General features: G+C 56.6%; 2 protein-coding genes and 1 long non-coding RNA gene across 3 annotated transcripts; 2 read left to right on the top strand and 1 right to left on the bottom strand.

Moving 5' to 3' along the window:
- Positions 1 to 276: 276 nt before the first annotated feature.
- Positions 277 to 17,369, top strand: SUPT16H (SPT16 homolog, facilitates chromatin remodeling subunit). Its single transcript, XM_087734960.1, has 26 exons — positions 277 to 424; positions 1,514 to 1,606; positions 2,225 to 2,395; positions 3,563 to 3,715; positions 3,792 to 3,938; positions 4,049 to 4,200; positions 6,707 to 6,879; positions 6,977 to 7,067; positions 7,153 to 7,226; positions 8,478 to 8,590; positions 8,702 to 8,767; positions 8,893 to 8,988; positions 9,079 to 9,194; positions 9,307 to 9,460; positions 10,518 to 10,645; positions 10,740 to 10,875; positions 10,953 to 11,079; positions 11,163 to 11,281; positions 11,374 to 11,499; positions 11,602 to 11,714; positions 12,940 to 13,015; positions 13,116 to 13,285; positions 13,359 to 13,488; positions 14,306 to 14,435; positions 15,694 to 15,771; positions 15,857 to 17,369. Exons 1-26 carry the CDS (start codon positions 359 to 361, stop codon positions 15,976 to 15,978), a joined length of 3,120 nt encoding a protein of 1,039 aa, XP_087591086.1. The 5' UTR covers positions 277 to 358; the 3' UTR covers positions 15,979 to 17,369.
- Positions 4,331 to 6,575, bottom strand: LOC148051899 (uncharacterized; the record flags this gene model as incomplete). The annotated part of the gene is made up of 5 exons (XM_087735034.1): positions 4,331 to 4,930; positions 5,407 to 5,512; positions 5,554 to 5,650; positions 5,882 to 6,025; positions 6,382 to 6,575. Coding segments are annotated over 5 exons (762 nt in total), but the record flags the coding sequence as incomplete, so codon positions are not given.
- A 2,679-nt stretch (positions 17,370 to 20,048) lies between the features above and the next one.
- On the top strand, positions 20,049 to 25,231 carry LOC148051898 (uncharacterized). Its single transcript, XR_015699394.1, has 3 exons — positions 20,049 to 20,262; positions 23,054 to 23,081; positions 23,509 to 25,231. It is a non-coding gene; the product is annotated as an uncharacterized LOC148051898 (long non-coding RNA).
- Positions 25,232 to 25,278: the final 47 nt, after the last annotated feature.

Genomic DNA, 25,278 nt, shown 5'->3' with positions numbered 1-25,278 from the left:
AACCCCCTCATTAATTCCGCCCCCCCGCGTCCGCTCCTCCCCGCCGCCAGGGGGCGCTGCCTCCCCGCCCCCCCGCCCCCCCGCGCTTCCCGCCTCTCCCCCGCCACGTGACACGGGCGCCTCCTCGCCTTTCCCGCCTCCGCGCATGCGCGTTTTCCTCTCCCTCCCCCCCCCCCCCCCCGCCGCGCACCGCGCGCGTTCGCCGCGCACCGGAAGCGGAAGCAGCGCGCCGGGAAGCACTTCCGGGGGGAGCAGCGCGGGAGGAGGAGGAGGAGGAGGAGGAGGAGGAGGAGGAGGAGGAAGGCGGCGGCGCGGGGGTCCCGGTCGCGGCCCCCCCCGGGGCCCTCCCTCCCCCCTCATGGCGCTCAGCCTCGACCGCGAGGCCTACTACCGCCGGCTGCGGCGGCTCTACGGCAGCTGGCAGGTGGGGGAGAGGCCGCGGGGGGGGGTGGGGGTGGGGGGTGGGGCGGGGGAGGGGTTGGAGGGGGCTTGGAGGTGGGGGACGGGGGGGGGGGCTCGGGGTGAGGGAGGGGGGTTGGGGCGGTGGGGGGAGGGGGTCGAGGGGGGTTGAGGTGGTGGGGGGAGGGGGGTTATGAGGGTGGGGGAGGGGCTTGAGGGGGGTTTGAGGTGGGGGAGGGGGGCTATGGGGGTGGGGGAGGGGTTTGGGGGGGTTAAGGTGGGGAGGGGGGTTATGGGGGTGGGGGAGGGGTTTTGGGGTGGGGGAGGGGTTTGAGGGGGTTAAGGTGGGGGAGGGGGGTTATGCGGTGGGGGAGGGGTTTTGGGGGTGGGGGAGGGCGGTTATGAGGGTGGGGGAGGGGGTGGGGAGGGGGCTGAGGGGGAAATGGGGTGGGGGAGGGGTTTGAAGGGAGTTTAAGGTGGGGGAGGGGGGATATGGGAAGGGGGAGGGGCTTTGGGGGCGGGGGAGGGGTTGGAGGGGGGTTTGAGGTGGGGGGGGGGGCTCGGGGTGAGGGAGGGGGGTGAAGGGGGTGGGGGAGGGGGTTGAGGGGGGTTTAAGGTGGGGGAGGGGGGATATGGGAAAGGGGAGGGGGCTTTGGGGGCGGGGGAGGGGTTTTGGGGGGTGGGGGAGGGGTTTGGGGGTGTTTAAGGTGGGGGAGGGGGATATCGGGGTGGGGGAGGGGCCCTGGGGGGTATTGGAGTGGGGGTGGGGCTTGAGGGGGGTTAGGAGGGGGGGAGGGGGGTAATGGGAAGGGGGAGGGGTTTTGGGGGGTGTTATGGGGTGGGGGAGGGGCTTAAGGGGAGTTTTGGGGTGGGGGAGGGGGTTTGGGGGGTTTAAGGTGGGGGAGGGGGGAATGGGGCGGGGGAGGGGCCTGGGGGGGTTGGAATTGGGGGAGGGGGGAGGGGCCTGAGAGGGGTTATGGGGGGGGGGAGGGGTTGGGGGGAGTTACGGGGTGGGGGAGGGGTCGCGGGGCCTGGGGGGGGGAGGTGGATTTGGGGGGAGGGGGGGCAGGGGAGTGACGGCGCTGCCCCTCCCCCCCGCCCCCGCTCTGCGCAGAAGGGGGAGGAGGAGTACGGGGGGGTGGACGCCATCGTGGTGTCGGTGGGGGTGGACGAGGAGATCGTCTACGCCAAGTCCACCGCGCTCCAGGTGGGGCGGGGGTTGGGGGGCCCGCCACCCGTTTTGGGGGTCCCACCACCCCTGGGGGGGTTCCTCGCCCTCGGGAAGGGTCCCATGAGCACCTTTAGGGGTCCCACCACCCGTTTTGGGGGTCCCACCACCCTTTGGGGGGGTTCCTCACCTTTTGGGGAGGTCCCACCACCCTTGGGAAGGGTCCCACCACCCCTGGGGAGGTCCCACCACCCTTGGGGAGGTCCCACCACCCATGGGAAGGGTCCCACCACCCTTGGGGAGGTCCCACCACCCTTGGGGAGGGTCCCACCACCCTTGGGGAGGTCCCACCACCCTTGGGAAGGGTCCCACCACCCTTGGGAAGGTCCCACCACCCTTGGGAAGGGTCCCACCACCCTTGGGGAGGTCCCACCACCCTTGGGAAGGGTCCCACCACCCCTGGGGAGGTCCCACCACCCTTGGGAAGGGTCCCACCACCCATGGGGAGGTCCCACCACCCTTGGGAAGGGTCCCACCACCCTTGGGGAGGTCCCACCACCCATGGGAAGGGTCCCACCACCCCTGGGGAGGTCCCACCACCCATGGCGGGCCACCTCGCCCCCCCCCCGATGGCTAACACCCCCCCCTCCCCCCCAGACCTGGCTGTTCGGCTACGAGCTGACGGACACCATCATGGTGTTCTGCGAGGAGAAGATCCTCTTCATGGCCAGCAAGAAGAAGGTGGAGTTCCTCAAGCAGGTGGCCCACAGCAAGGGCGGGGAGAGCGCCAACGGCGTCCCCGCCATCACCCTCCTCGTCCGCGAGAAGGTGGGGACCGCCCGCGGGGGGGGAGGGGGGGGCGGGGGTGGGGGGGGGGGGGGGGTGGTTGGGAGGGGAGCTGGGGTGTTTGGGGGGTGCCGGTTGGGGCTTCAAGATGGAGGTGGGGGTTTCAAGATGGAGGTTGGAACTTCAAGATGGAGGTGGGGTCTTCAAAATGGTGGTGGGGGCTTTCAAGATGGACATGGGGCTTTCAAGATGGAGGGAGGTGGGGTCTTTAGGGTGGAGGCGGGGTCTTGAAGATGGCGGCGGGGTCTTGAAGATGGAGGCAGGGTCTTCAAGATGGAGGTGGGGGCTTCAAAATGGAGGTGGGGGCTTTCAAGATGGAGGCGGGGCTTCAAGATGGAGGCGGGGGCTTTCAAGATGGAGGGAGGTGGGGTCTTTAGGGTGGAGGTGGGGTCTTTAGGATGGAGGTGGGGTCTTTAGGATGGAGGTGGGGGCTTCAAGATGGAGGTGGGGCTTTCAAGATGGTGGTGGGGCTTTCAAGATGGAGGGAGGCGGGGTCTTGAAGATGGAGGCGGGGTCTTGAAGATGGAGGCGGGGTCTTGAAGATGGAGGCAGGGTCTTCAAGATGGAGGTGGAGGCTTCAAGATGGTGGTGGGGTCTTCAGGATGGAGGTGGGGTCTTCAGGATGGAGGTGGGGTCTTCAAGATGGAGGCAGGGGCTTCAAGATGGAGGCGGGGGCTTCAAAATGGTGGTGGGGGCTTTCAAGATGGAGGTGGGGCTTTCAAGATGGAGGGAGGTGGGGTCTTTAGGGTGGAGGCGGGGTCTTGAAGATGGAGGCGGGGTGTTGAAGATGGAGGTGGGGTCTTCAGGATGGTGTTGGGGCTTCAATATGGTGGTGGGGGCTTCAAGATGGAGGTGGGGCTTTCAAGATGGAGGTGGGGGCTTCAAGATGGAGGTGGGGGCTTTCAAGATGGAGGCGGGGCTTCAAGATGGAGGCGGGCTGAAGGCGGGACGGAGATGGAGATGATGGTGGACGCGAGGTGAAACCAAAGGTGAAGACGAGGACGGAACGGAGCGGAGCCGGGATGAAAGCAGAGCCGGAGACGCCGCAACAAGATGGCGGCCGGGCCGCGCCCTCCGCGCCCGCCCCGCGACCCCGGCGCCTTTCGTTTTTTGCTCGGTTTGACCCGATTTCTCCTCGTTTTACCTCAGAACGAGAGCAACAAAGCCAACTTCGAGAAGATGATCGAGGCCTTGAAGGCCAGCAAGGGCGGGAAACGCATCGGCGTCTTCAGCAAGGACAAGTTCCCCGGTGACTTCATGAAGAGCTGGAACGATTGCCTCAGCAAGGAGGGCTTCGAGAAGGTCCGAGAAGGTCCCACCCCCCCCTTTACCGCCCTTTTTTGAGGTCATTATGACATCACCGGCGCCTTTTCCCTAGGTGGACATCAGCGCCGTGGTGGCTTACACCATGGCGGCGAAGGAAGACGGCGAGCTCAACTTGATGCGCAAAGCGGCCGCCATCACTTCCGAGGTCTTCACCAAGTTCTTCAAAGAGCGGGTGATGGAGATCGTTGACGCCGATGAGGTCAGCGCGCTGGTGTTCACATTTTTTGGGGGGGGGGGGGGCGGGAAACGCTTACAAACCCCCAAAAATAACGCCAGCGAGTGATGTCATCGTGATATCATCACCCCCAGAAAGTCCGGCACAGCAAATTGGCCGAATCGGTGGAGAAAGCCATTGAGGAGAAGAAATATTTGGCGGGAGCCGATCCCTCGGCGGTGGAGATGTGTTACCCTCCCATCATCCAAAGCGGCGGCAACTACAACCTCAAATTTAGCGTCGTCAGGTGCGCGGACCCCTAAAATTTTGGGGGGGGGCGGGGAGGGGGCGACACAATTCCCCAAAATTCCCCGCGGGATCAGGTTCCTCCGCAAAAAAGGCCCAAAGCGGCCAATTTCACCGCGTTTCTCCTCAAAAATAGGCCGCGGGGGGGACTTTGGCCACGGCGATTTGTCCCCTGAGGGGTGGGGGGGCGCCATTTTGAGGTCACCCCTCTTCAAATTTCGGTGTCCCTCCTCAAATTTTGGTGTCCCCTTCTCAAATTTTGGTGTCCCCTTCTCAAATTTTGGTGTCCCTCCTCAGATTTTGTCGTTCCCTCCTCAAATTCTGTCACCTTCTCCTCAAATTTTGTCCTTCCCTCCTCAAATTTTGGTGTCCCCTCCTCAAATTCTGTCACCTTCTTCTCAAATTCTGTCACCTTCTCCTCAAATTTTGTCCTTTGCTTCTCAAATTTCGGTGTCCCCTCCTCAAATTTCGGTGTCCCCTCCTCAAATTTCAGTGTCCCCTCCTCAAATTTCAGTGTTCCTCCTCAAATTCTGTCACCTTCTTCTCAAATTCTGTCACCTTCTCCTCAAATTTTGTCCTTTGCTTCTCAAATTTCGGTGTCCCCTCCTCAAATTTTGGTGCTCTCTCCTCAAATTCTGTCACCTTCTTCTCAAATTCTGTCACCTTCTCCTCAAATTCTGTTACCTTCTCCTCAAATTTTGTCCTTCCCTCCTCAAATTTCAGTGTCCATCCTCAAATTTTGGTCCTCAAATTTTGGTGTCCTTCCTCAAATTCTGTCACCTCCTCCTCAAATTCTGTCACCTTCTCAAATTTTGCTTCTCAAATTTCCGTGTCCCTGCCTGAAATTTTGGTGTCCCTCCTCAAATTTCGGTGTCTCTCTTCAAATTTCGGTGTCCCTCCTCAAATTCTGTCACCTCCTCAAATTCTGTCACCTTCTCCTCAAATTTTGTCCTTTGCTCCTCAAATTTTGGTGCTCTTTCCTCAAATTTTGGTGTCCCACCTCAAATTTTGTCCTCCCCTCCTCAAATTCTGTCACCTTCTCCTCAAATTTTGTCACCTTCTCCTCAAATTTTGTCCTTTGCTCCTCAAATTTTGGTGTCCCAACTCAAATTTTGTCCTCCCCTCCTCAAATTCTGTCACCTTCTCCTCAAATTTTGTCACCTTCTCCTCAAATTTTGTCACCTTCTCCTCAAATTTTGTCCTTTGCTCCTCAAATTTTGGTGTCCCACCTCAAATTTTGTCCTCCCCTCCTCAAATTCTGTCACCTTCTCCTCAAATTCTGTCACCTTCTCCTCAAATTTTGTCACTTTCTCCTCAAATTTTGTCCTTTGCTCCTCAAATTTTGGTGTCCCACCTCAAATTTTGTCCTCCCCTCCTCAAATTCTGTCACCTTCTCCTCAAATTTTGTCACCTTCTCCTCAAATTTTGTCACCTTCTCCTCAAATTTTGTCCTTTGCTCCTCAAATTTTGGTGTCCCACCTCAAATTTTGTCCTCCCCTCCTCAAATTCTGTCACCTTCTCCTCAAATTCTGTCACCTTCTCCTCAAATTTTGTCACCTTCTCCTCAAATTTTGTCCTTTGCTCCTCAAATTTTGGTGTCCCACCTCAAATTTTGTCCTCCCCTCCTCAAATTCTGTCACCTTCTCCTCAAATTCTGTCACCTTCTCCTCAAATTTTGTCACCTTCTCCTCAAATTTTGTCCTTTGCTCCTCAAATTTTGGTGTCCCACCTCAAATTTTGTCCTCCCCTCCTCAAATTCTGTCACCTTCTCCTCAAATTCTGTCACCTTCTCCTCAAATTTTGTCACCTTCTCCTCAAATTTTGTCCTTTGCTCCTCAAATTTTGGTGTCCCACCTCAAATTTTGTCCTCCCCTCCTCAAATTCTGTCACCTTCTCCTCAAATTCTGTCACCTTCTCCTCAAATTTTGTCACCTTCTCCTCAAATTTTGTCCTTTGCTCCTCAAATTTTGGTGTCCCACCTCAAATTTTGTCCTCCCCTCCTCAAATTCTGTCACCTTCTCCTCAAATTCTGTCACCTTCTCCTCAAATTTTGTCACCTTCTCCTCAAATTTTGTCCTTTGCTCCTCAAATTTTGGTGTCCCACCTCAAATTTTGTCCTCCCCTCCTCAAATTCTGTCACCTTCTCCTCAAATTCTGTCACCTTCTCCTCAAATTTTGTCACCTTCTCCTCAAATTTTGTCCTTTGCTCCTCAAATTTTGGTGTCCCACCTCAAATTTTGTCCTCCCCTCCTCAAATTCTGTCACCTTCTCCTCAAATTCTGTCACCTTCTCCTCAAATTCTGTCACCTTCTCCTCAAATTTTGTCACCTTCTCCTCAAATTTTGTCCTTTGCTCCTCAAATTTTGGTGTCCCACCTCAAATTTTGTCCTCCCCTCCTCAAATTCTGTCACCTTCTCCTCAAATTTTGTCCTTCCCTCCTCAAATTTTGTTGTCCTCTCCAATTTCGCTGTCCCCACCTCAAATTTCGGTGTCCCCTCCTCAAAAAGCGACAAGAACCACATGCACTTCGGGGCCATCACCTGCGCCATGGGCATCCGTTACAAGTCCTACTGCTCCAACTTGGTGAGGACCTTGATGGTGGATCCACCTCAGGAGATGCAGGACCACTACGCCTTCCTCCTCCAGCTCCAGGAGGAGATGCTGAAGGAGATGCGACACGGTGAGGAGCCCCCGTGAGGTTCTAGGGGCGCCGTGGACCTCTTGGAACCCCCCGCCCCCTGATGAGGTCATCGAGCGGCGCCGTCTTCTCCTTGCAGGAGCCAAGCTTTGCGACGTCTACGGCGCCGTCATGGACGTGGTGAAGAAGCAGAAGCCGGAGCTGTTGAGCAAAATCACCAAGAATTTGGGGTGAGGACGGGGGATTTTGGGGTGGGGGTGGGACGGGGGAGGAGGTCGGGGGGCTCCTGGTGGCCACGGGTCCGTATCTCACCAGCTTCGCCATGGGGATCGAGTTCAGGGAGGGTTCCTTGGTCATCAACAGCAAGAACCAGCACCGGCTGAAGAAGGGTGAGGAGAACTTTGTCCCCCAAGAGGTCCTCTTCCGCCCAAATTTGTCCTCTTCCGCCCCAAATTTTGTCCCGCCACCCCAAAATTGTCTTCTTCCACCCCAAAACTTGGTCCCACCACCCCAAATTTTGTCCTCCTCCACCCCAAATCTTCTCCCACCACCCAAAATTTGTCCTCTGCCACCCAAATTTTCTCCCGCCGCCCCAAATTTTGTCCTCTTCCACCCCAAATGTTGCCCCGCCGCCCCCAAATTGGACCTCTTCCACCCCAAAATTTCCTCCCACCACCCAAAAATTGTTCTTTTCCACCCCAAATTTTCTCCCACCACCCCAAAATTCTTTCCCACCGCTCTAAAATTTGTCCTTCTCCGCCCAAATTTTGTCCCACCACCCCCAAATTTTCTCCCACCGCCCAAAATCTGTTCTCTTCCACCCAAATTTTCACCAACCGCCCCCAAATTTTCACCAACTGCCCCCAAATTTTGTCCCACCACCCCAAATTTGACCTCTTCCACGCCAAATTTCCTCCCACCACCCCCAAATTTCCTCCCACCACCCCCAAATTTCTCTTCCTCCACCCAAATTTCCTCCCACCACCCCAAATTTCCTCCCACCACCCCAAAATTTTCTCCCACCACCCCCAAATTTCTCTTCCTCCACCCAAATTTTCTCCCACCACCCCCTAATTTTGTCCCACCACCCAAATTTTGTGCTCCTCCACCCAAATTTTGCCCCACCACCCCAAATTTGACCTCTTCCACCCCAAATTTGACCTCTTCCACCCCAAATTTCCTCCCACCACCCCAAAATTTCTCTTTCACCACCCCAAATTTCTCTTCCTCCACCCAAATTTTGTCCTACCACCCCCAAATTTTGTCTCACCACCCCAAAATTTCTCTTCCTCCACCCAAATTTTGTCCTACCACCCCAAAATTTCTCTTCCTCCACGGAAATTTTCTCCCACCGCCCCAAATTTGACCTCTTCCGCCCCCAAATTTTCTCCCACCACCCCCAAATTTCCTCCCACCACCCAAAATTTCCTCCCACCACCTCAAAATTTCTCTTCCTCCACCCAAATTTTGTCCCACCACCCCCAAATTTCCTCCCACCACCCAAAATTTTCTCCCACTGCCCCAAATTTGACCTCTTCCACCCCCAAATTTCCTCCCGCCGCCCCAAAATTGTCCCCTCCCCCGCCCCCAACCCTTCCTCCCCCCCCCCCCCCCCCCCTCTTCCTCCCCCCTCCCCCCAGGCATGGTCTTCAGCATCAACGTCGGCTTCTCCGACTTGACCAACAAGGAAGGCAAGAAGCCGGAGGAGAGGACCTACGCCATGTTCATCGGGGACACCGTGCTAGTGGACGAGGTGGGGAGGGGGGGGCGGGGCTTCGGGATGGGGCGGGGCCACCAGGACTCCACCCCAACCTCGCCGGCGTCCTTCCTCCCCCCCACCCCGCGCTCTTCCTCCTTCCTCCAGGAGGGTCCCGCCACCGTCCTCACCGCCGTCAAGAAGAAGGTCAAGAACGTCGGCATCTTCCTCAAGGTGACGCCGCGACGGAGGGGGGCCAAAAATGGGGCGAAACCCCCCGATTTGGGGACAAACCCCGTTTTAGACGGCGTTTTTTTAAAAAAAAACGGTAATTGGGGGGGGGTTTACCTCATAAAAAGAACGAAGACGAGGAGGAAGAGGAAGAAGAGAAAGACGAAGCTGAAGATCTCCTCGGCCGCAGCTCCCGGGCGGCTCTGCTGACCGAGAGGACGCGGGTGAGTTGTCCAACCCCCCCCCCCCCCCCACCGAGCACCCCAAAAATCGTTTTTTGGGGGGGTGCCTGACGTCATTTTTGCCCCGCCCAGAACGAGCTGACGGCGGAGGAGAAACGCCGAGCCCACCAGAAGGAGTTGGCGGCCCAACTCAACGAAGAAGCGCGCCGGCGGTTGACGGAGCAGAAGGGGGAGCAGCAGATCCAAAAGTAACCCCCAAATTTCGGGGTGGTTTTTTTTTTGGGGGGGGGGGGGGGGAGGGGAACGGGGTTGTCTCGATTTTCGGGGGCGCCTCTCGCCTCATCGCCGCGTCACGCCCAGGGCTCGCAAGTCCAACATCTCCTACAAGAACCCGGCCTTGATGCCCAAGGAGCCCCACATCCGCGAGATGAAGATCTACATCGACAAGAAGTACGAGACCGTCATCATGCCCGTCTTCGGCATCGCCACCCCCTTCCACATCGCCACCATCAAGGTGGGGAACCCGCCCCCTCCCCCCCCAGGGGACCCCCAAACCTCCTGGGGGTCCCAAGTTCTGGTGGTGGGACAAGGGGAGGTTCGGTTGGTCCCGGGGAGCGGCGCTTGGGGAGCTGGGGAGGGGGTTTTGGGGTGCAACCTGACCTCCAACCTTGAGGTGATGAGGTTTTGGGGTGCAACTTGACCCCCAGCGTTGACTTTGGGGGTTCCACCTTCTCCCCACCTTCAACCCCAGGTGGTTTTGGGGTCCCACCTTCAACCCAAGATGATTTTGGGGTCCCACCTTCAACCCAGGGTGGTTTTTGGGGTCCCACCTTCAACCCCAGGTGGTTTTGGGGTCCCACCTTCAACCTCAGGTAGTTTTGGGCTCCCACCTTCAACCTAAGGTGGTTTTTGGGGTCCCACCTTCTCCCCACCTTCAACCCCAGGTGGTTTTGGGGTCCCACCTTCAACCCAAGATGATTTTGGGGTCCCACCTTCAACCCAGGGTGGTTTTGGGGTCCCACCTTCTCCCCACCTTCAACCCCAGGTGGTTTTGGGGTCCCACCTTCAACCCCAGGTGGTTTTGGGGTTCCACCTTCAGCCCAGGGTGGTTTTGGGGTCCTGCTTTCAACCCACCTTCAACCCCAGGTGGTTTTGGGGTCCCACCTTCAACCCAAGATGATTTTGGGGTCCCACCTTCAACCCCAGGTGGTTTTGGGGTCCCACCTTCAACCTCAGGTAGTTTTGGGCTCCCACCTTCAACCCCAGGTGGTTTTGGGGTCCCACCTTCAACCCAAGATGATTTTGGGGTCCCACCTTCAACCCCAGGTGGTTTTGGGGTTCCACCTTTTCCCGACCTTCAACCCCAGGTGGTTTTGGGGTCCCACCTTCAACCCAAGATTAATTTGGGGTCCCACCTTCAACCCAAGGTGGTTTTGGGGTCCCACCTTCTCCCCACCGCGTTTTTGAGGACCACCAACCCTCCCCCTCCCCCGAAACCTTCTCCCCACCCCATTTTTGGGGGTGCGCCCCTTCGTTTTGGGGGTGACCCCCTTTTTTTTGGCCCCACCCAGAACATCAGCATGTCGGTGGAAGGCGACTACACCTACCTACGCATCAACTTCTACTGCCCGGGCAGCGCCTTGGGGCGCAACGAGGGCAACATCTTCCCCAACCCCGAGGCCACCTTCGTCAAGGAGATGTAAAGCCACCGCGCGGGGGGTTGGGACTTTTGGGGGGGGGGGAGGGGGCGGTTCCTTGAGGGTCCCCTCAACTTCTTCTGGTCTCCTCACCAGCACCTACCGCGCCTCCAACATGAAGACGCCGGGCGAGCAGACGGTGCCGGCCCTCAACCTTCAAAACGCTTTTCGGATCATCAAGGAGGTCCAGAAACGTTACAAAACCCGAGAAGCTGAGGAGAAGGAGAAGGAGGTGAGGACCACGGAGGAGGTTTTTTGGGGTCTCCTGAGAAGTTGGGGACCTCCCCACCATCTCCCGATCTTCTCCAGGGCATCGTCAAACAAGATTCGTTGGTCATCAACCTCAACCGTAGCAACCCCAAGTTGAAGGACCTCTACATCCGTCCCAACATCGCCCAGAAGAGGATGCAGGGTTCCTTGGAGGCCCACGTCAACGGTACGGACGTGGGGTGGGACAGACGGACCTCCTGGAGGGGTTGGGGACCTCCTGCCGTCACCCCAAATTGTCCCCGCCTCCAGGTTTCCGCTTCACCTCGGTTCGCGGAGACAAGGTGGACATCCTCTACAACAACATCAAGCACGCCGTCTTCCAACCTTGCGACGGGGAGATGATCATCGTCCTCCATTTCCACCTCAAGGTCTTCTTCTGGGGGCGGACACCCGGTGGCTTTTAATTTTAGGGTGTAGGACCTCCCCAAAACGACGTCTTCTGGTCTCCTTCCGCCCCTAGAACGCCATCATGTTCGGGAAGAAGCGTCACACCGACGTCCAGTTCTACACGGAGGTGGGCGAGATCACCACCGACTTGGGCAAACACCAACACATGCACGACCGCGACGACCTCTACGCCGAGCAGGTCGGTTTGAAGGACCTTGGAAAGTCCTCGAGAAGGTTTCGGGGTGCCACCAGGCTGGAGGTGACCCCCCAACTCTTATTTGTCCTCCTCCTCCTCCTCCAGATGGAACGGGAGATGCGCCACAAGCTGAAGACGGCCTTCAAGAACTTCATCGAGAAGGTGGAAGCGCTCACCAAGGAGGAGCTGGAGTTCGAGGTGCCCTTCCGGGAGCTGGGGTAAGTGGCCACCAGCGTTTTTTGGGGGGCCACCATCGTTTCTGAGGTGTCTTCCATCTCTTTTTGAGGTGTCCTCATCATTTTTGAGGTGCCACCATCTCTTTTTGAGGTGTCTTCATCTCTTTGAGGTGTCTTCATCTTTTTTGGGGGGTGTCCTCACAGTTTTTGGGGTGTCCTCAAGCTTTTTTGAGGTGCCACCATCATTTTTTGAGGTGTCCCTCATGCTTTTTGAGGTGCCACCATCTCTTTTTGAGGTGTTTTCATCTCTTTTTGGGGTGTCCTCATCATTTTTGAGGTGCCACCATCATTTTTTTAAGGTGTCCTCATGCTTTTTGAGGTGTTTTCATCTCTTTTTGGGGTGTTTTCATCTCTTTTTGAGGTGAGCTCATCTTTTTTGAGGTGCCACCATCATTTTTTGAGGTGTCCTCATGCTTTTTGAGGTGCCACCATCTCTTTTTGAGGTGTTTGCATCTCTTTTTGAGGTCTCCTCATGGTTTTGGGGGTCTTCTCATGTTTTTTGGGGGTCTCTTCATCTCCTTTTGGGGTCTCCTCATGTTTTTTTAGGGCGTCCTCATCTCTTTTGGGGTCTCCTCATGTTTTTTTGGGGGTGTCCTCATTTCTTTTGAGGTCTCCTCATGGTTTTTGGGGTCTCCTCATGGTTTTTGGGGGTCTCCTCATGGTTTTTGGGGGTGTCCTCATCTCTTTTGAGGTCTCCTCATGGTTTTTGGGGGTCTCTTCATCTCTTTTTGGGGTCTCCTCATGGTTTTTTGGGGTCTCTTCATCTCTTTCGGGGTCTCCTCATGGTTTTTGGGGGTCTCCTCATCTCTTTTTGGGGTCTCCTCATGTTTTTTTAGGGTGTCCTCATCTCTTTTGAGGTCTCCTCATGGTTTTTGGGGTCTCCTCATGGTTTTTGGGGGTGTCCTCATCTCTTTTGAGGTCTCCTCATGGTTTTTGGGGGTCTCCTCATGGTTTTTGGGGGTGTCCTCATCTCTTTTGAGGTCTCCTCATGGTTTTTGGGGGTCTCTTCATCTCTTTTTGGGGTCTCCTCATGGTTTTTTGGGGTCTCTTCATCTCTTTCGGGGTCTCCTCATGGTTTTTGGGGGTGTCCTCATCTCTTTTGAGGTCTCCTCATGGTTTTTGGGGGTCTCCTCATGGTTTTTTGGGGTCTCTTCATCTCTTTTTGGGGTCTCCTCATGGTTTTTTGGGGGTGTCCCCCCGCCGGCAGGTTCAACGGCGCCCCGTACCGCAGCACCTGCCTTCTCCAACCCACCAGCAGCGCCTTGGTCAACTGCACCGAGTGGGTAAGTTGAGGTGGGGGAGGGGGTAATTTTTTTGGGGGGTGGGGGGGCCACCAGAACTTGGGGGGCTGCCCCACTGATGTCCGTCCCCCCCCCCCCCCAGCCCCCCTTCGTGGTGACCTTGGACGAGGTGGAGCTCATCCACTTCGAGCGCGTCCAGTTCCACCTGAAGAACTTCGACATGGTCATCGTCTACAAGGACTACAGCAAGAAGGTCACCATGATCAACGCCATCCCCGTCGCCTCCCTCGACCCAATCAAGGAGTGGCTCAAGTAGGCCCCGCCCCTTCCCCTGCCCCGCCCCGCCTCGCCCCGCCCCCCCCTCACCCTCCTCTTCCTCCTCCAGCTCTTGCGACCTCAAGTACACGGAGGGCGTCCAGTCCCTCAACTGGACCAAGATCATGAAGACCATCGTGGATGACCCCGAGGGCTTCTTCGAGCAGGGGGGGTGGTCCTTCCTCGAGCCCGAGGGCGAGGTACCGCCCCTCCGTGGCCCCACCCCCAAAATGGCCCCACCCCCAGGTTGTCCCTACCTCCAGGTGGTCCCCACCCGTGATGTCCCCACCTCCAGCTTCTCCAGGTTGTCCCCACCCCCTTGATGTCCCCACCCCCTTGATGTCCCCACCCCCTTGATGGCCCCACCCGTGGTGGCCCCACCCCCAGGTTCTCCAGGTTGTCCCCACCCCCAGGTTGTCCCCACCCCAAAATTGTCCCCACCCCTTGGCGTCCCCCCAGCTTCTCCAGGTTGTCCCCACCCCTTGGTGGCCCCACCCATGGTGGCCTCACCCCCAGGTTCTCCAGGTTGTCCCCACCCCCTTGGTGTCCCCACCCCCTTGATGTCCCCACCCCCAGCTTCTCCAGGTTGTCCCCACCCCCTTGGTGTCCCCACCCCCTTGGTGTCCCCACCCCCTTGATGTCCCCACCCCCAGCTTCTCCAGGTTGTCCCCACCCCCTTGATGTCCCCACCCCCTTGGTGTCCCCACCCCCAGGTTGTCCCCACCCATGGTGGCCCCACCCCCAGGTTCTCCAGGGTGTCCCCACCTATGGTGGCCCCACCCCTTGATGTCCCCACCCCCAGGTTCTCCAGGTTGGCCCCACCCCCTGGTGGCCCCACCCCCAGCTTCTCCAGGTTATCCCCACCCCCTTGATGTCCCCACCCATGATGTCTTCACCCCTTGGTGTCCCCAGCCTTGGTGGCCCCACCCCCAGCTTCTCCAGTCCAGGTTGTCCCCACCCCCAGGTTGTCCCCACCCCTTGGTGGCCCCACCCCTGATGTCCCCCCCACCCACCCAGGGCAGCGACGCGGAGGTGGGCGAGTCGGAGTCGGAGATGGAGGACGAGACCTTCAACCCTTCGGAGGAGGACTACGAGGAGGAGGAGGAGGACAGCGATGAAGATTACTCCTCCGAGGCCGAGGAGTCAGGTGGGGAGGGGGTGGCACGTCCCCAAGGAGGGTGGCCCATCCCTCACGAGGCCACCACGTCCCCGTGGAGGCCACCACAACCCCAGGGAGGCCACCACGTCCCCATGGAGGCCACCACAACCCCTGGGAGGTACCAGCCACGGCCCCATGAAGGCCACCACATCTCTGTGGAGGCCACCACAACACCTGGGAGGCCACCACGTCCCCATGGAGGCCACCACAACCCCTGGGAGATACCAACCATGTCCCCGAGGAGGCCACCACGTCCCTGAGGAGGCCACCACAACCCCTTGGAGGCCACCATATCCCCATGGAGGCCTCCACAACCCCTGGGAGATACCAGCCACTTCCCTGTGGAGGCCACCACATCTCCATGGAGGCCACCATGTCCCCACGAAGGCCACCATGTCCCCACGGAGGCCACCACAACCCCACGGAGGCCACCACAACCCCTGGGAGATACCAGCCACGGCACCATGGAGGCCACCACATCCCCATGGAGGCCACCACAACCCCTTGGAGATACCAACCACATCCCCATGGAAGCCACCATGTCCCCATAGAGGCCACCACATCCCCATGGAGGCCACCACATCTCCATGGAGGCCACCACAACGCCTTGGAGGCCACCATGTCTCCATGGAGGCCACCACCACCCCTTGGAGGCCAGCATGTCCCCACGAAGGCCACCAGAACCCCATGGAGGCCACCACAACCCCTGGGAGATACCAGCCACGTCCCCGTGGAGGCCACCACATCTCCATGGAGACCACCATGTCCCCACGAAGGCCACCAGAACCCCATGGAGGCCATCACAACCCCTAGGAGATACCAGCCATGGCCCCACGAAGGCCACCGTGTCCCCACGAAGGCCACCATGTCCCCACGGAGGCCACCAGAACCCCATGGAGGCCACCACAACCCCTGGGAGATACCAGCCACGGCCCCATGGAGGCCACCACGTCCCCATGGAGGCCACCACATCTCCATGGAGGCCACCAGATCCCTGTGGAGGCCACCACAACCCCTGGGAGATAGCAGCCACGGCCCCATGGAGGCCACCACGTCCCCATGGAGGCCACCACATCTCCATGGAGGCCACCACAACCCCTTGGAGATACCAACCATGTCCCCATGGAGGCCACCACATCTCCGTGGAGGCCACCAGATCCCCGTGGAGGCCCCCACGTCCCCACGGAGTCCCACCACAACCCCCCGGAGATCCCAACCCCCTCCCCCCCCCGCCATCTCCTTCCAGAATATTCCAAGGAGTCCCTGGGCAGCGAGGAAGAGAGCGGCAAAGACTGGGACGAGCTGGAAGAAGAAGCCCGAAAAGGTGAGTCCAAGGGGGTGGGGGGGACCCCCCAAAATTTGGGGGGACCCCCCTGACCCCTCCCCCACCCCTGTCCCCTCCCCCGCAGCCGACCGGGAGAGCCAATACGAGGAGGAGGAGGAGCACGGCCGCAGCCGGAAGAGGAAGGCTCCCACCGGCCGGGGCGCCCACCCCCGCAACCCGGGGCCCCCCAAAAAGAAGAGGAAGTAGGGGACCCCTCCCCCACCCCCTCCCCCCCCTCCAAAAAAAAAAATTTTGGGGTCCCCGTCAAAAATTTTGGGGTCGCGCTTCGAAATTTTGAGGATCCCGGGAAAAATGGGGGGGGGGGGGGGGGTCAAAATATGGGGGGTTCGCCACATTTTGGGGTCCCCCCGCAAAATTTGGAGGGGTTCGCCTCGAAATTTGGGGGTTCTCCTCGAAATTTGGAGATTCTGCTCGAAATTTGGAGAGTCTCCTTCAAAATTTGGGGGTTCTCCTCGAAATTTGGAGATTCTCCTCAAATTTGGGGGCGCAGCCCTGAAAATTTGCAGGGTTGTCCCCCCAAATTTGGGGGCCCCTCCTCAAAATTTGGAGAGTCTCCTTCAAAATTTGGGGGTTCTCCTCGAAATTTGGAAATTCTCCTCAAAATTTGGAGAGTCTCCTTCAAAATTTGGGGGTTTTTCTCGAAATTTGGAGAATCTCCTCAAAATTTGGGGGTTCTCCTCGAAATTTGGAGATTCTCCTCAAATTTGGGGGTGCACCCCTGAAAATTTGCAGGGTTTTCCCCCCGAATTTGGGGGTCCTCCTCAAAATTTGCCCCCCCCCAAAATGTGGGGGTTCTCCCCCATAATTTGGGGGTCTTGACCAAAATTTGGGGGTTTCTCCTCAAAATTCGGGGTTCTCAAAATTTTGGAGGCCTGCCCCTACAAATTTTGGGGTTCTCTAAAAATTTTGGAGCCCCCCCCCCTTGAAAATTTTGGGGTTTTGGCCCAAATTTGGGGGATTCTCCTCAAAATTTGGGAGTTTCTCCTCAAAATTTGGGGGTTTCTCCTCAAAATTGGGTCCCCCTCAAAAATTTGGGGGTTTCCTCTGAAATTTGGGGGTCCCCCTGAAAAATTGGGGGGGGGTTCCCCGCAAAATTTGGGGCATCGCCGCTAAAATTTTGGGGGGGGGGTCCCCCAAATTTGCAGAATTCTCCGAAAAAAACGGGGGGTTCTCCAAAATTCGGCGATTCTCCTCAGAATTTGGCGGGGGGTTCTTTCAAAATTGGGAAATTTCCTCCCGATTTGGGGGGGGACCCCCCAAAATTTCCAAGGGGGGGGAACCCCAAAAACCAACTGGGGACCCCAAATCCCATGGGGGGACCCCAAAATTCCCCGGGTGACCCCAAAATTTCCCTTTTTTGGGGTTTTTTTTGTTGTTGTTTTTTTTTATTTAGCTCTATTTATCAGCGGGGAGGAGGGGGGATCCCCCCCTCTTTTTTTGGGGGGGGTCCCCCCTCTTTTTTGGGGGGCCCCTCCCCCTTCTTCTCGTTTTCGGGGCCCCCTCCCCCCTCTTTTCCGTAGCCGGTAGCTCTCGCTCTTTTCCAATCGTTCAATAAAAAAAAAACGTGGTTTTTTTAAGGTTTTTTAACTAAAAAGTGACTTTTTCCACCCCCAAATCCCCCCCCCCGCCCCCCAAATGGGGCGAAACCAGGAAAAATGGGGCGAAACCAGTTTGAATTGGGGCGAAACCAGTATGAATATGGGCGAAACCGGTATGAATTGGGGTGAAACCAGTTGGAGGAGGGCAAATCCAGTATGAATTGGGGCGAAACCAGTTTGAATTGGGGCGAAACCAGTTGGAGGAGGGCAAATCCAGTATGAATTGGGGCGAAACCAGTATGAATTGGGTGAAACCAGTTGGAGGAGAGCAAATCCAGTATGAATTGGGCGAAACCAGTATGAATTGGGGCAAAACCAGTTTGAACTGGGTTAAAACCAGTTGGAGGAGGGCAAAACCAGTATGAATATGGGCGAAACCGGTATGAATTGGGGCGAAACCAGTTGGAGGAGGGCAAATCCAGTATGAATTGGGGCGAAACCAGTTTGAATTGGGGCGAAACCAGTTGGAGGAGGGCAAATCCAGTATGAATTGGGGCGAAACCAGTTTGAATTGGGGCGAAACCAGTTGGAGGAGGGCAAATCTAGTATGAATTGGGGCGAAACCAGTTTGAATTGGGGCGAAACCAGTTGGAGGAGGGCAAATCCAGTATGAATTGGGGCGAAACCAGTTTGAATTGGGGCGAAACCAGTTGGAGGAGGGCAAATCCAGTATGAATTGGGGCGAAACCAGTTTGAATTGGGGCGAAACCAGTTGGAGGAGGGCAAATCCAGTATGAATTGGGGCGAAACCAGTTTGAATTGGGGCGAAACCAGTTGGAGGAGGGCAAATCTAGTATGAATTGGGGCGAAACCAGTTGGAGGAGGGCAAATCCAGTATGAATATGGGCGAAACCGGTATGAATTGGGGCGAAACCAGTTGGAGGAGGGCAAATCCAGTATGAATTGGGGCGAAACCAGTATGAATTGGGGCGAAACCAGTTGGAGGAGGGCAAATCCAGTATGAATTGGGGCGAAACCGGTTGGAGGAGGGCAAAACCAGTATGAATATGGGCGAAACCGGTATGAATTGGGGCGAAACCAGTTGGAGGAGGCCAAATCCAGTATGAATTGGGGCGAAACCAGTATGAATTGGGGCGAAACCGGTATGAATTGGGGCGAAACCAGTTGGGGGCAAAACCAGTTTGAATATGGGCAAAACCAGTTTGAATTGGGGCGAAATCAGTATGAATTGGGGCGAAACCAGTTTGAATATGGGCAAAACCAGTTTGAATTGGGGCAAAACCAGTTTGAACTGGGTTAAAACCAGTATGAATAGGGGCAAATCCAGTATGAATTGGGCGAAACCAGTATGAATTGGGGCGAAACCAGTTGGACGGGGGCAAAACCAGTTTGAATATGGGCAAAACCAGTTTGAATCGGGACGAAACCAGTTTGAATATGGGCAAAACCAGTTTGAATCGGGACGAAACCAGTTTGAATATGGGCAAAACCAGTTTGAATTGGGGCAAAACGAGTTGGAGGAGGCCAAATCCAGTATGAATTGGGCGAAACCAGTATGAATTGGGGCAAAACCAGTTTGAACTGGGTTAAAACCAGTATGAATAGGGGCAAAACCAGTATGAATTGGGGCAAAACCAGTTTGAATTGGGGTAAAACCAGTTGGAGGAGGGCAAAACCAGTATGAATATGGGCGAAACCGGTATGAATTGGGGCGAAACCAGTATGAATTGAGGCGAAACCAGTTGGACGGGGGTAAAACCAGTTTGAATTGGGGCAAAACCAGTTTGAATCGGGGCAAAACCAGTTCAAATGGGGTGAAACCAGTATAAATGGGGCGAAGCCAGTTTGGAAAGGGGTGAAACCAGTATAAAAGGGGTAAAATCAGTCTGAACTGGGGTAAAACCAGTTTAACTGGGGCAAAACCAGTATGAATCGGGCCCAAACCAGTTGGAATGGGGTAAAACCAGTATAAAAGGAGTAAAACCAGTATGAGTTGGGCCCAAACCAGTTTAACTGGGGTAAAACCAGTTTGAATTGGGGCTAAACCAGTTTAACTGGGGTAAAACCAGTTTGAATTGGGGCTAAACCAGTTTAACTGGGGTAAAACCAGTTTAACTGGGGTAAAACCAGTTTGAATTGGGGCTAAACCAGTTTAACTGGGGTAAAACCAGTATAAAAGGGGTAAAACCAGTATAAATGGGGCCAAACCAGTTTAACTGAGGTAAAACCAGTATGAATCGGGGCCAAACCAGTTTAACTGGGACAAAACCAGTATGAATCGGGCCCAAACCAGTTTAAACTGGGCTCAAACCAGTAAAAACCGGGCTTAACCCGGGAAACGCGGGCCCACGCCAGCGCCCTGGGCTCCGCCATGACACCCCCGGCCGGCCCCGCCCCCCCGGTGATTGACAGGCGGGCGGCGCAATCCCCTCCCGCCGCCGGCGCGCCTGGGCCAATCCCCGCCCGCGCCGCCCGCAAGCCCCGCCCTCCCGCTCGCCAATCAGAGCGCAACAACCCGCACCCCCCCGTCGCTCCGCCTCGCTGGAGGGCGGGGCCAGCGCGGGGACGCCTCTCCGTCCCTATTGGTCCAGCGGGAGGCGGGCGTCGCGCTTAACCAATCACCGCTCTCTCCCCGCCCCCGCGGCTTGATGGACAGCGCGGCTCCGCCACACGCCGCCGCTCCTCCCCCTCCCGCGCTGCGGCGCTCCCCGCCTTCCCATTGGCCGCCCGCCTGACGGACGCCCCCCTGCGCCAATCAGCGCGCGGGGCTGTGGGGCGGGAGGAGGGGGGCGGGGCCCGGCGCTTCACTCCCCCCCTCCGTGAGGCGCAGAGGGCGGCGCGGGCGCCATTTTGTGAGCAGCCCCCGAAGGCGGCGGCGGCGGCGGCCGGGAGCGGAGCCGGGGCCGGAGCGGTGAGGGGGGGAGGGGGGAGGGGAGAGCGGGGGGAGGGGAGGGGAGGGAAAGGAAAGGGGGGAGAGGGGGCGCGGGTGGGGGGAGGGGGGGGACACGCGTCGGGGGAGGCGGTTTATGGCGGGGGGAGGGGGGGGATAATGGCGGCCGAGCCCCCCTTCCCCCCCCCTTCATCCCCCTCGGGCTCTGAGGGGAAAAAGGCGGGAAAATGGAGGGGGGGGAGGGGGAAGATGGGGGAGGGGAAGGGGGGGGGCCGGGAGGGAGGGGGCGTGGCCTGGGGGGCGGGGTTTAAGGGTTAAGGCCCGGTGGGGGGGGCGGGGTTTAACGGTTCGGGCGGGGTTTGAGGGGGCGTGGGCGTGGTCTGAAAGGGAAGGGGGCGTGGTTGAACGGTTTGGGCGGGGTTTAATCAATGAGGCCGGGTTTAACGGGCAGGGGCGTGGTTTAGTGGTTAAGGCCCGACTTTGGGGGCGTGGCTTAATGATTTGGGCGGGGTTTAAGGGTCAAGGGGGGTGGTTTGATGGTTTAGGCGGGGTTTAATGGTTAAGGCCTGGTTTAGGTGGGTGGGGGCGTGGTTTAGCGGTTTGGGCGTGGTTTAAGGGTAAGGGGCGTGGTTTCAGGGCTGGGGGCGTGGCTTGGTGATTTAGGCGGGGTTTAACGGTTAAGAGTGGGGGGCGTGGTTTAAAGGTTAAGGCAGGGCTTAAGGGGTTGGGGCGTGGTTTAAGGGCCAAGGGGCGTGGCTCAAGGGGTGGGGGCATGGCCTAATGATGATGAAGGCGGTGTTAAGGGGATGGGGGTGGGGCTTAAGGGTTAAGACCTGGTTTAAGGGGCAGGGGGCGTGGCTTAAGGGGCAGGGGGCGTGGCTTGGGGGCGGGGGGGCTCCTTGTGCTTCTCTTTCAGGCTCAACAGCCCGGAGCTGGGGTCAGCGCCCGCCCCCCCTCCCCCACCCCCTTTAAACCCCGCCCCCAAATTTGGGGGGTGACCACGCCCCCTCGCCTCATCTTGAGGGGGTGGCCACGCCCCCCCCAGCTCCATTTTGGGGGGGAATCCCCGTTTTTACCTCATTTTGGGGGGCAGAAATGGTTCTCGAGCCCCTCCCCCCCCCCCCCGTTTTGGGGGGGCAAAATGGGAGAAATCGACCCAAAATCCCAAATTCCCCCTCGTTTTGGGGGGCGAAACGGGGAAAAAATCCCGGTTTTCACCTCGTTTTTGGGGCCAAAGCGACAAAAAAACCCCCGTTTTCAGCTCATTTTGGGGTAAAACCAAGGGAAAAAACCCCGTTTTCACCGCATTTTGGGGGCAAACCCAGGGAAAACCCCCTCCCCCCTCCCCCGTTTTGGGGGAAAAATGGGAAAAATCGGAATTTTTCACCTCATTTTTGAGGGAAAAAACCCCCCAAAATCCCCATTTTTCACCTCATTTTTGAGGGAAAACCAGGGAAAAATCTCCTCCCCCGCTCCATTTTTGGGGGCAAAATGGGAAAAATCCCGGGTTTCACCTCATTTTTGGGGGAAAAACCACCAAACCCCCCTTTTTCACCTCATTTTCGAGGTAAAGCGAACAAAAAAAACCCATTTTCACCCCGTTTTGGGGAAAAAGCAACAAAAATCCCCTTTTCCGCCTCATTTTGGGGGGCAAAATGGCGTTAAACCCCCCTCAACCCCCTCCCCCACCCCGGTTTTAGGGTCGAACCAGCAAAAATTTCCCTTTTCCACCTCAGTTTTGGGGCAAAACCAGCAAAAATTTCCCTTTTCCGCGTGTTTTTTTAGGGTTAAACTGGCAGAAGGTCCCCTTTCCCACCTCCTGTTTTGGGGCTAAAATGGCAAAAATCCCGTTTTCCGCACAATTTTTGAGGCAAAACGGGGGGGAAATCCCATTTTCCACCTAATTTTGGGGGTAAAATCTCCTCCGTCCCCTTTTCCACCTCAATTTTGGGGCAAAAGCGGGCAAAAATCTCCTTTTTGCCGCGTATTTTTGGGGGCCAAAATGGAGAATATCCCAATTTCCACCTCAGTTTTGGGGCTAAAATGGGGAAAATCCCATTTTTTTACCTCATCTTTTGAGCTAAAATGGGGAAATTCCCATGTTTTGCCTCATTTTTAGGGCCAAAATGGGGAGATTCCCGATTTTTACCTCATTCTTGGGGCCAAAACGGGAAAAATCCCAATTTTTACCTCACTTTTGGGGCTAAACTGGGAAAAATCCCCATTTTTACCTCAGTTTTGGCGCCCAAATGGGGAAAATCCCAATTTGCACCTCAGTTTTTGGGGCCAAAATGGGAAAATTCCCAATTTTCACCTCATTTTTTGAGCTAAAATGGGAAAAATCCTAATTTTTACCTCAGGTTTTGGGGCCAAAATGGGAAAATTCCCAATTTTCACCTCAGCTTTTGAACTAAAAATGGGGAAAATCCCAATTTTCACCTCCGTTTTAGGGCCAAATTGGGAAAAATCCCAATTTTTACCTCAGGTTTTTGTGCCGAAGTTGGGAAATTCCCAAATTTCCCCTCACTTTTGGGGCCAAAATGGGAAAATTCCCAATTTTCAACCTCCTTTTGCGCCCCCCCGTTTCCATTTCCGGCCCCTCCCCCACCCCGCCCCACCCCCACCCCCCCCAGCGCCATTTTGGGGCCCAACCCCAAATTTTCACCGCTTCCCCCCCTCCCCCCGCGATGGGGGGGGTGGGGCGGGGGCGGGGCCTCGCGCGCGTGGGGAGGGGCTTGCGGGGGAAGCCCCGCCCCCCGGCCCCGCCCTAACCCCTCCCCCCCCCTTTTTTTTTCATTTTGTCTTTTCACAGCGCGATTTTTTTAGAGCCGGCGGCGACCGTAAGTGCCAAATTCTCCTTTTTTTCCCCCCAAAAAAGAACCCCCTCAGCGATGACCCCGCCCCTCCCCTCCCCCACCCCCTCCCCCTCCTTTGGGGCCCCTCCCCCCCTCCCCTCCCCCACCCCCCTCCCCCCGCCCCCGAAAAGGCCCCAAAATGCCCCAGAAGCGGGCGGGCGGCGGCCGCCCCTCCCCCCACCCCCCGCGCCCCTCCCCCCGCCGGACTTTTAAGGGGTTTTGAGTGTTTTTGATTATTTTTATTGTTTTTTTTTTCCCTTTTTTATTTTTAAATTTTAAATTTTTTTTAACTTTTTATTTTTGATTTTTTATTTTTCATTTTTAATTTTTTTATTTTTTTTAATTTTTTTTTTAATTTTTTTTTTCCTTTCGGCCTTTTTTTTTTTTCCGGCCCGCCCCTCCCCCCCTCAAGCCCCGCCCCCTTTCGCCCCTCCCCCACCCCCCCCTCGCCGCCGCCGACCCACGGACGCCCCTCCCCCCCCCTCACCGGAGCGGCTCCAGCCCCCCCTTCCCCCCAGACGGTAAGAGCAAAAGGGGCGGGGCTTCGCTCGAGGAGGCGGGGCTTCGCTTAACGAGGTCGGGGCTCGCTAACGAGGCGAGGGGGGAGGGGGCAGGCCCTCGTTAGGGCGCTAACGAGCGGCGCCAACATGGCGGTCCCCAGGGCGAACGGTAACGAGGGGCGGGGCTTAACGAGCGCGGGCACGGCAGGGGCGGGGCTCAAAGCTCGGGGGGGGATCGGCTGTCCTCGTCATTAATTAATTAATTAGGGCAGGCGCTAACGGGGGGGAGGGGCTAACGAGCCTGGAGGTCGGCCAATCAGGGCGAGCCGTGAGGTAATTAAGGCGCCCCCAGAAGCATTTTGGCGGGGGGGGGGGGAGGCCACGCCCCTTCACGAGGAGGCGGGCGCTAATTAGCGGCGCGAACGCTGATTGGCGCTAACGAAGGGGGGAGGGGCGGGGTTGGGCGACGAAGGGGATGACGCTGTGGAGGTGCCGCCATGTTGGGGGGCTGGGAGGGGGGAGGTCCTTAACGACCCCAGGGGCTTTCCCGCCTTAACGAGCGCCGCTAACGAGCTCCTCCCCCCACCTGGGGACGCGTGGGGACGTTTTTAGGGAATTCTGGGAAATGCGGGGGCGTTTGGGGACATTTTGGGGTCATTTTTAGGACATTTTGTGACATTTTTAGGACATTTGGGGACATTTTAGGCTATTTTGGGGCTTTTTAGGGAACTCTGGACCAGTGTCGGAAATTTTAGGGACATTTGGGGAAATTTTTGGGAAATTTGGGGATATTTTTAGGAAATCCTGGGACATCTGGGGAATTTTGGGGACATTTTTCGGACATGTGGGTACTTTTAGGAGATTTTGGGACCTTTTTTAGGGATTTTGGGGACGTTTTGGGGACATTTTAGGACAATTCTGGGACGTTTGTTAGGAAACTGGGGACGTTGTGGGACATTTTTAGGAAATTTTGGAACACTTGGGAATTTTGGGGGCGTTTTGGGAAATTTGGGACATTTTTGGGGGCATTTTGGGAAATTTGGGACATTTGGGGGGAATTTTGGGGGCGTTTTGGGAAATTGGGGAGCTTTTCAGGGAATTTGGGGACATTTTAGGGCATTTTTAGGAAATTTTGGGACGTTTGGGGAAATTTGGGGACAGTTTTGGGAAACTGGGACATTTTTAGAGAATTTTGGGACGTTTTAGAGCATTTTTAGGACAGTTTGGGGCATTTTGGGGACGTTTGTAGGGCATTTTGGGACATTTTAGGACATTTTTAGGAAATTTGGGGACGTTTTTTGTCAATTTGGGGACGTTTTAGGGCATTTTTAGAACATTTTAGGACACTTTTAGGAAGTTTTGGGAAGTTCTGGGCCATTTGTAGGACATTTTGGGGAGATTTTGGGACATTTTTAGGAAATTTGGGGACATTTTTAGGGCATTTGGGGACATTTCAGGACATTTGGGGACACGTTGGGACATTTTTAGGAAATCTTGGGACATTTTGGGACATTTTTGGAATATTCTGGGACGTTTTGGGGAAATTTGGGGATATTTTGGGAAATTTTGGAACACTTGGGAATTTTGGGGACATCTAGGGAAATTTACGGACATTTTAGGACATTTTTAGGACATTTCAGGAATTTTGGGGCATTTTAGGACATTTTTGGGCCGCTTTTAGG

Source organism: Nipponia nippon, unplaced genomic scaffold, assembly GCF_047370975.1.
Source record: "Nipponia nippon isolate SJK-2023a ecotype South Korea unplaced genomic scaffold, ASM4737097v1 scaffold_51, whole genome shotgun sequence".
Lineage (NCBI taxonomy): Eukaryota > Metazoa > Chordata > Aves > Pelecaniformes > Threskiornithidae > Nipponia > Nipponia nippon.
The sequence above is the reverse complement of the archived record's forward strand: the minus strand, read 5'-3'. Positions and strand labels throughout refer to the sequence as shown.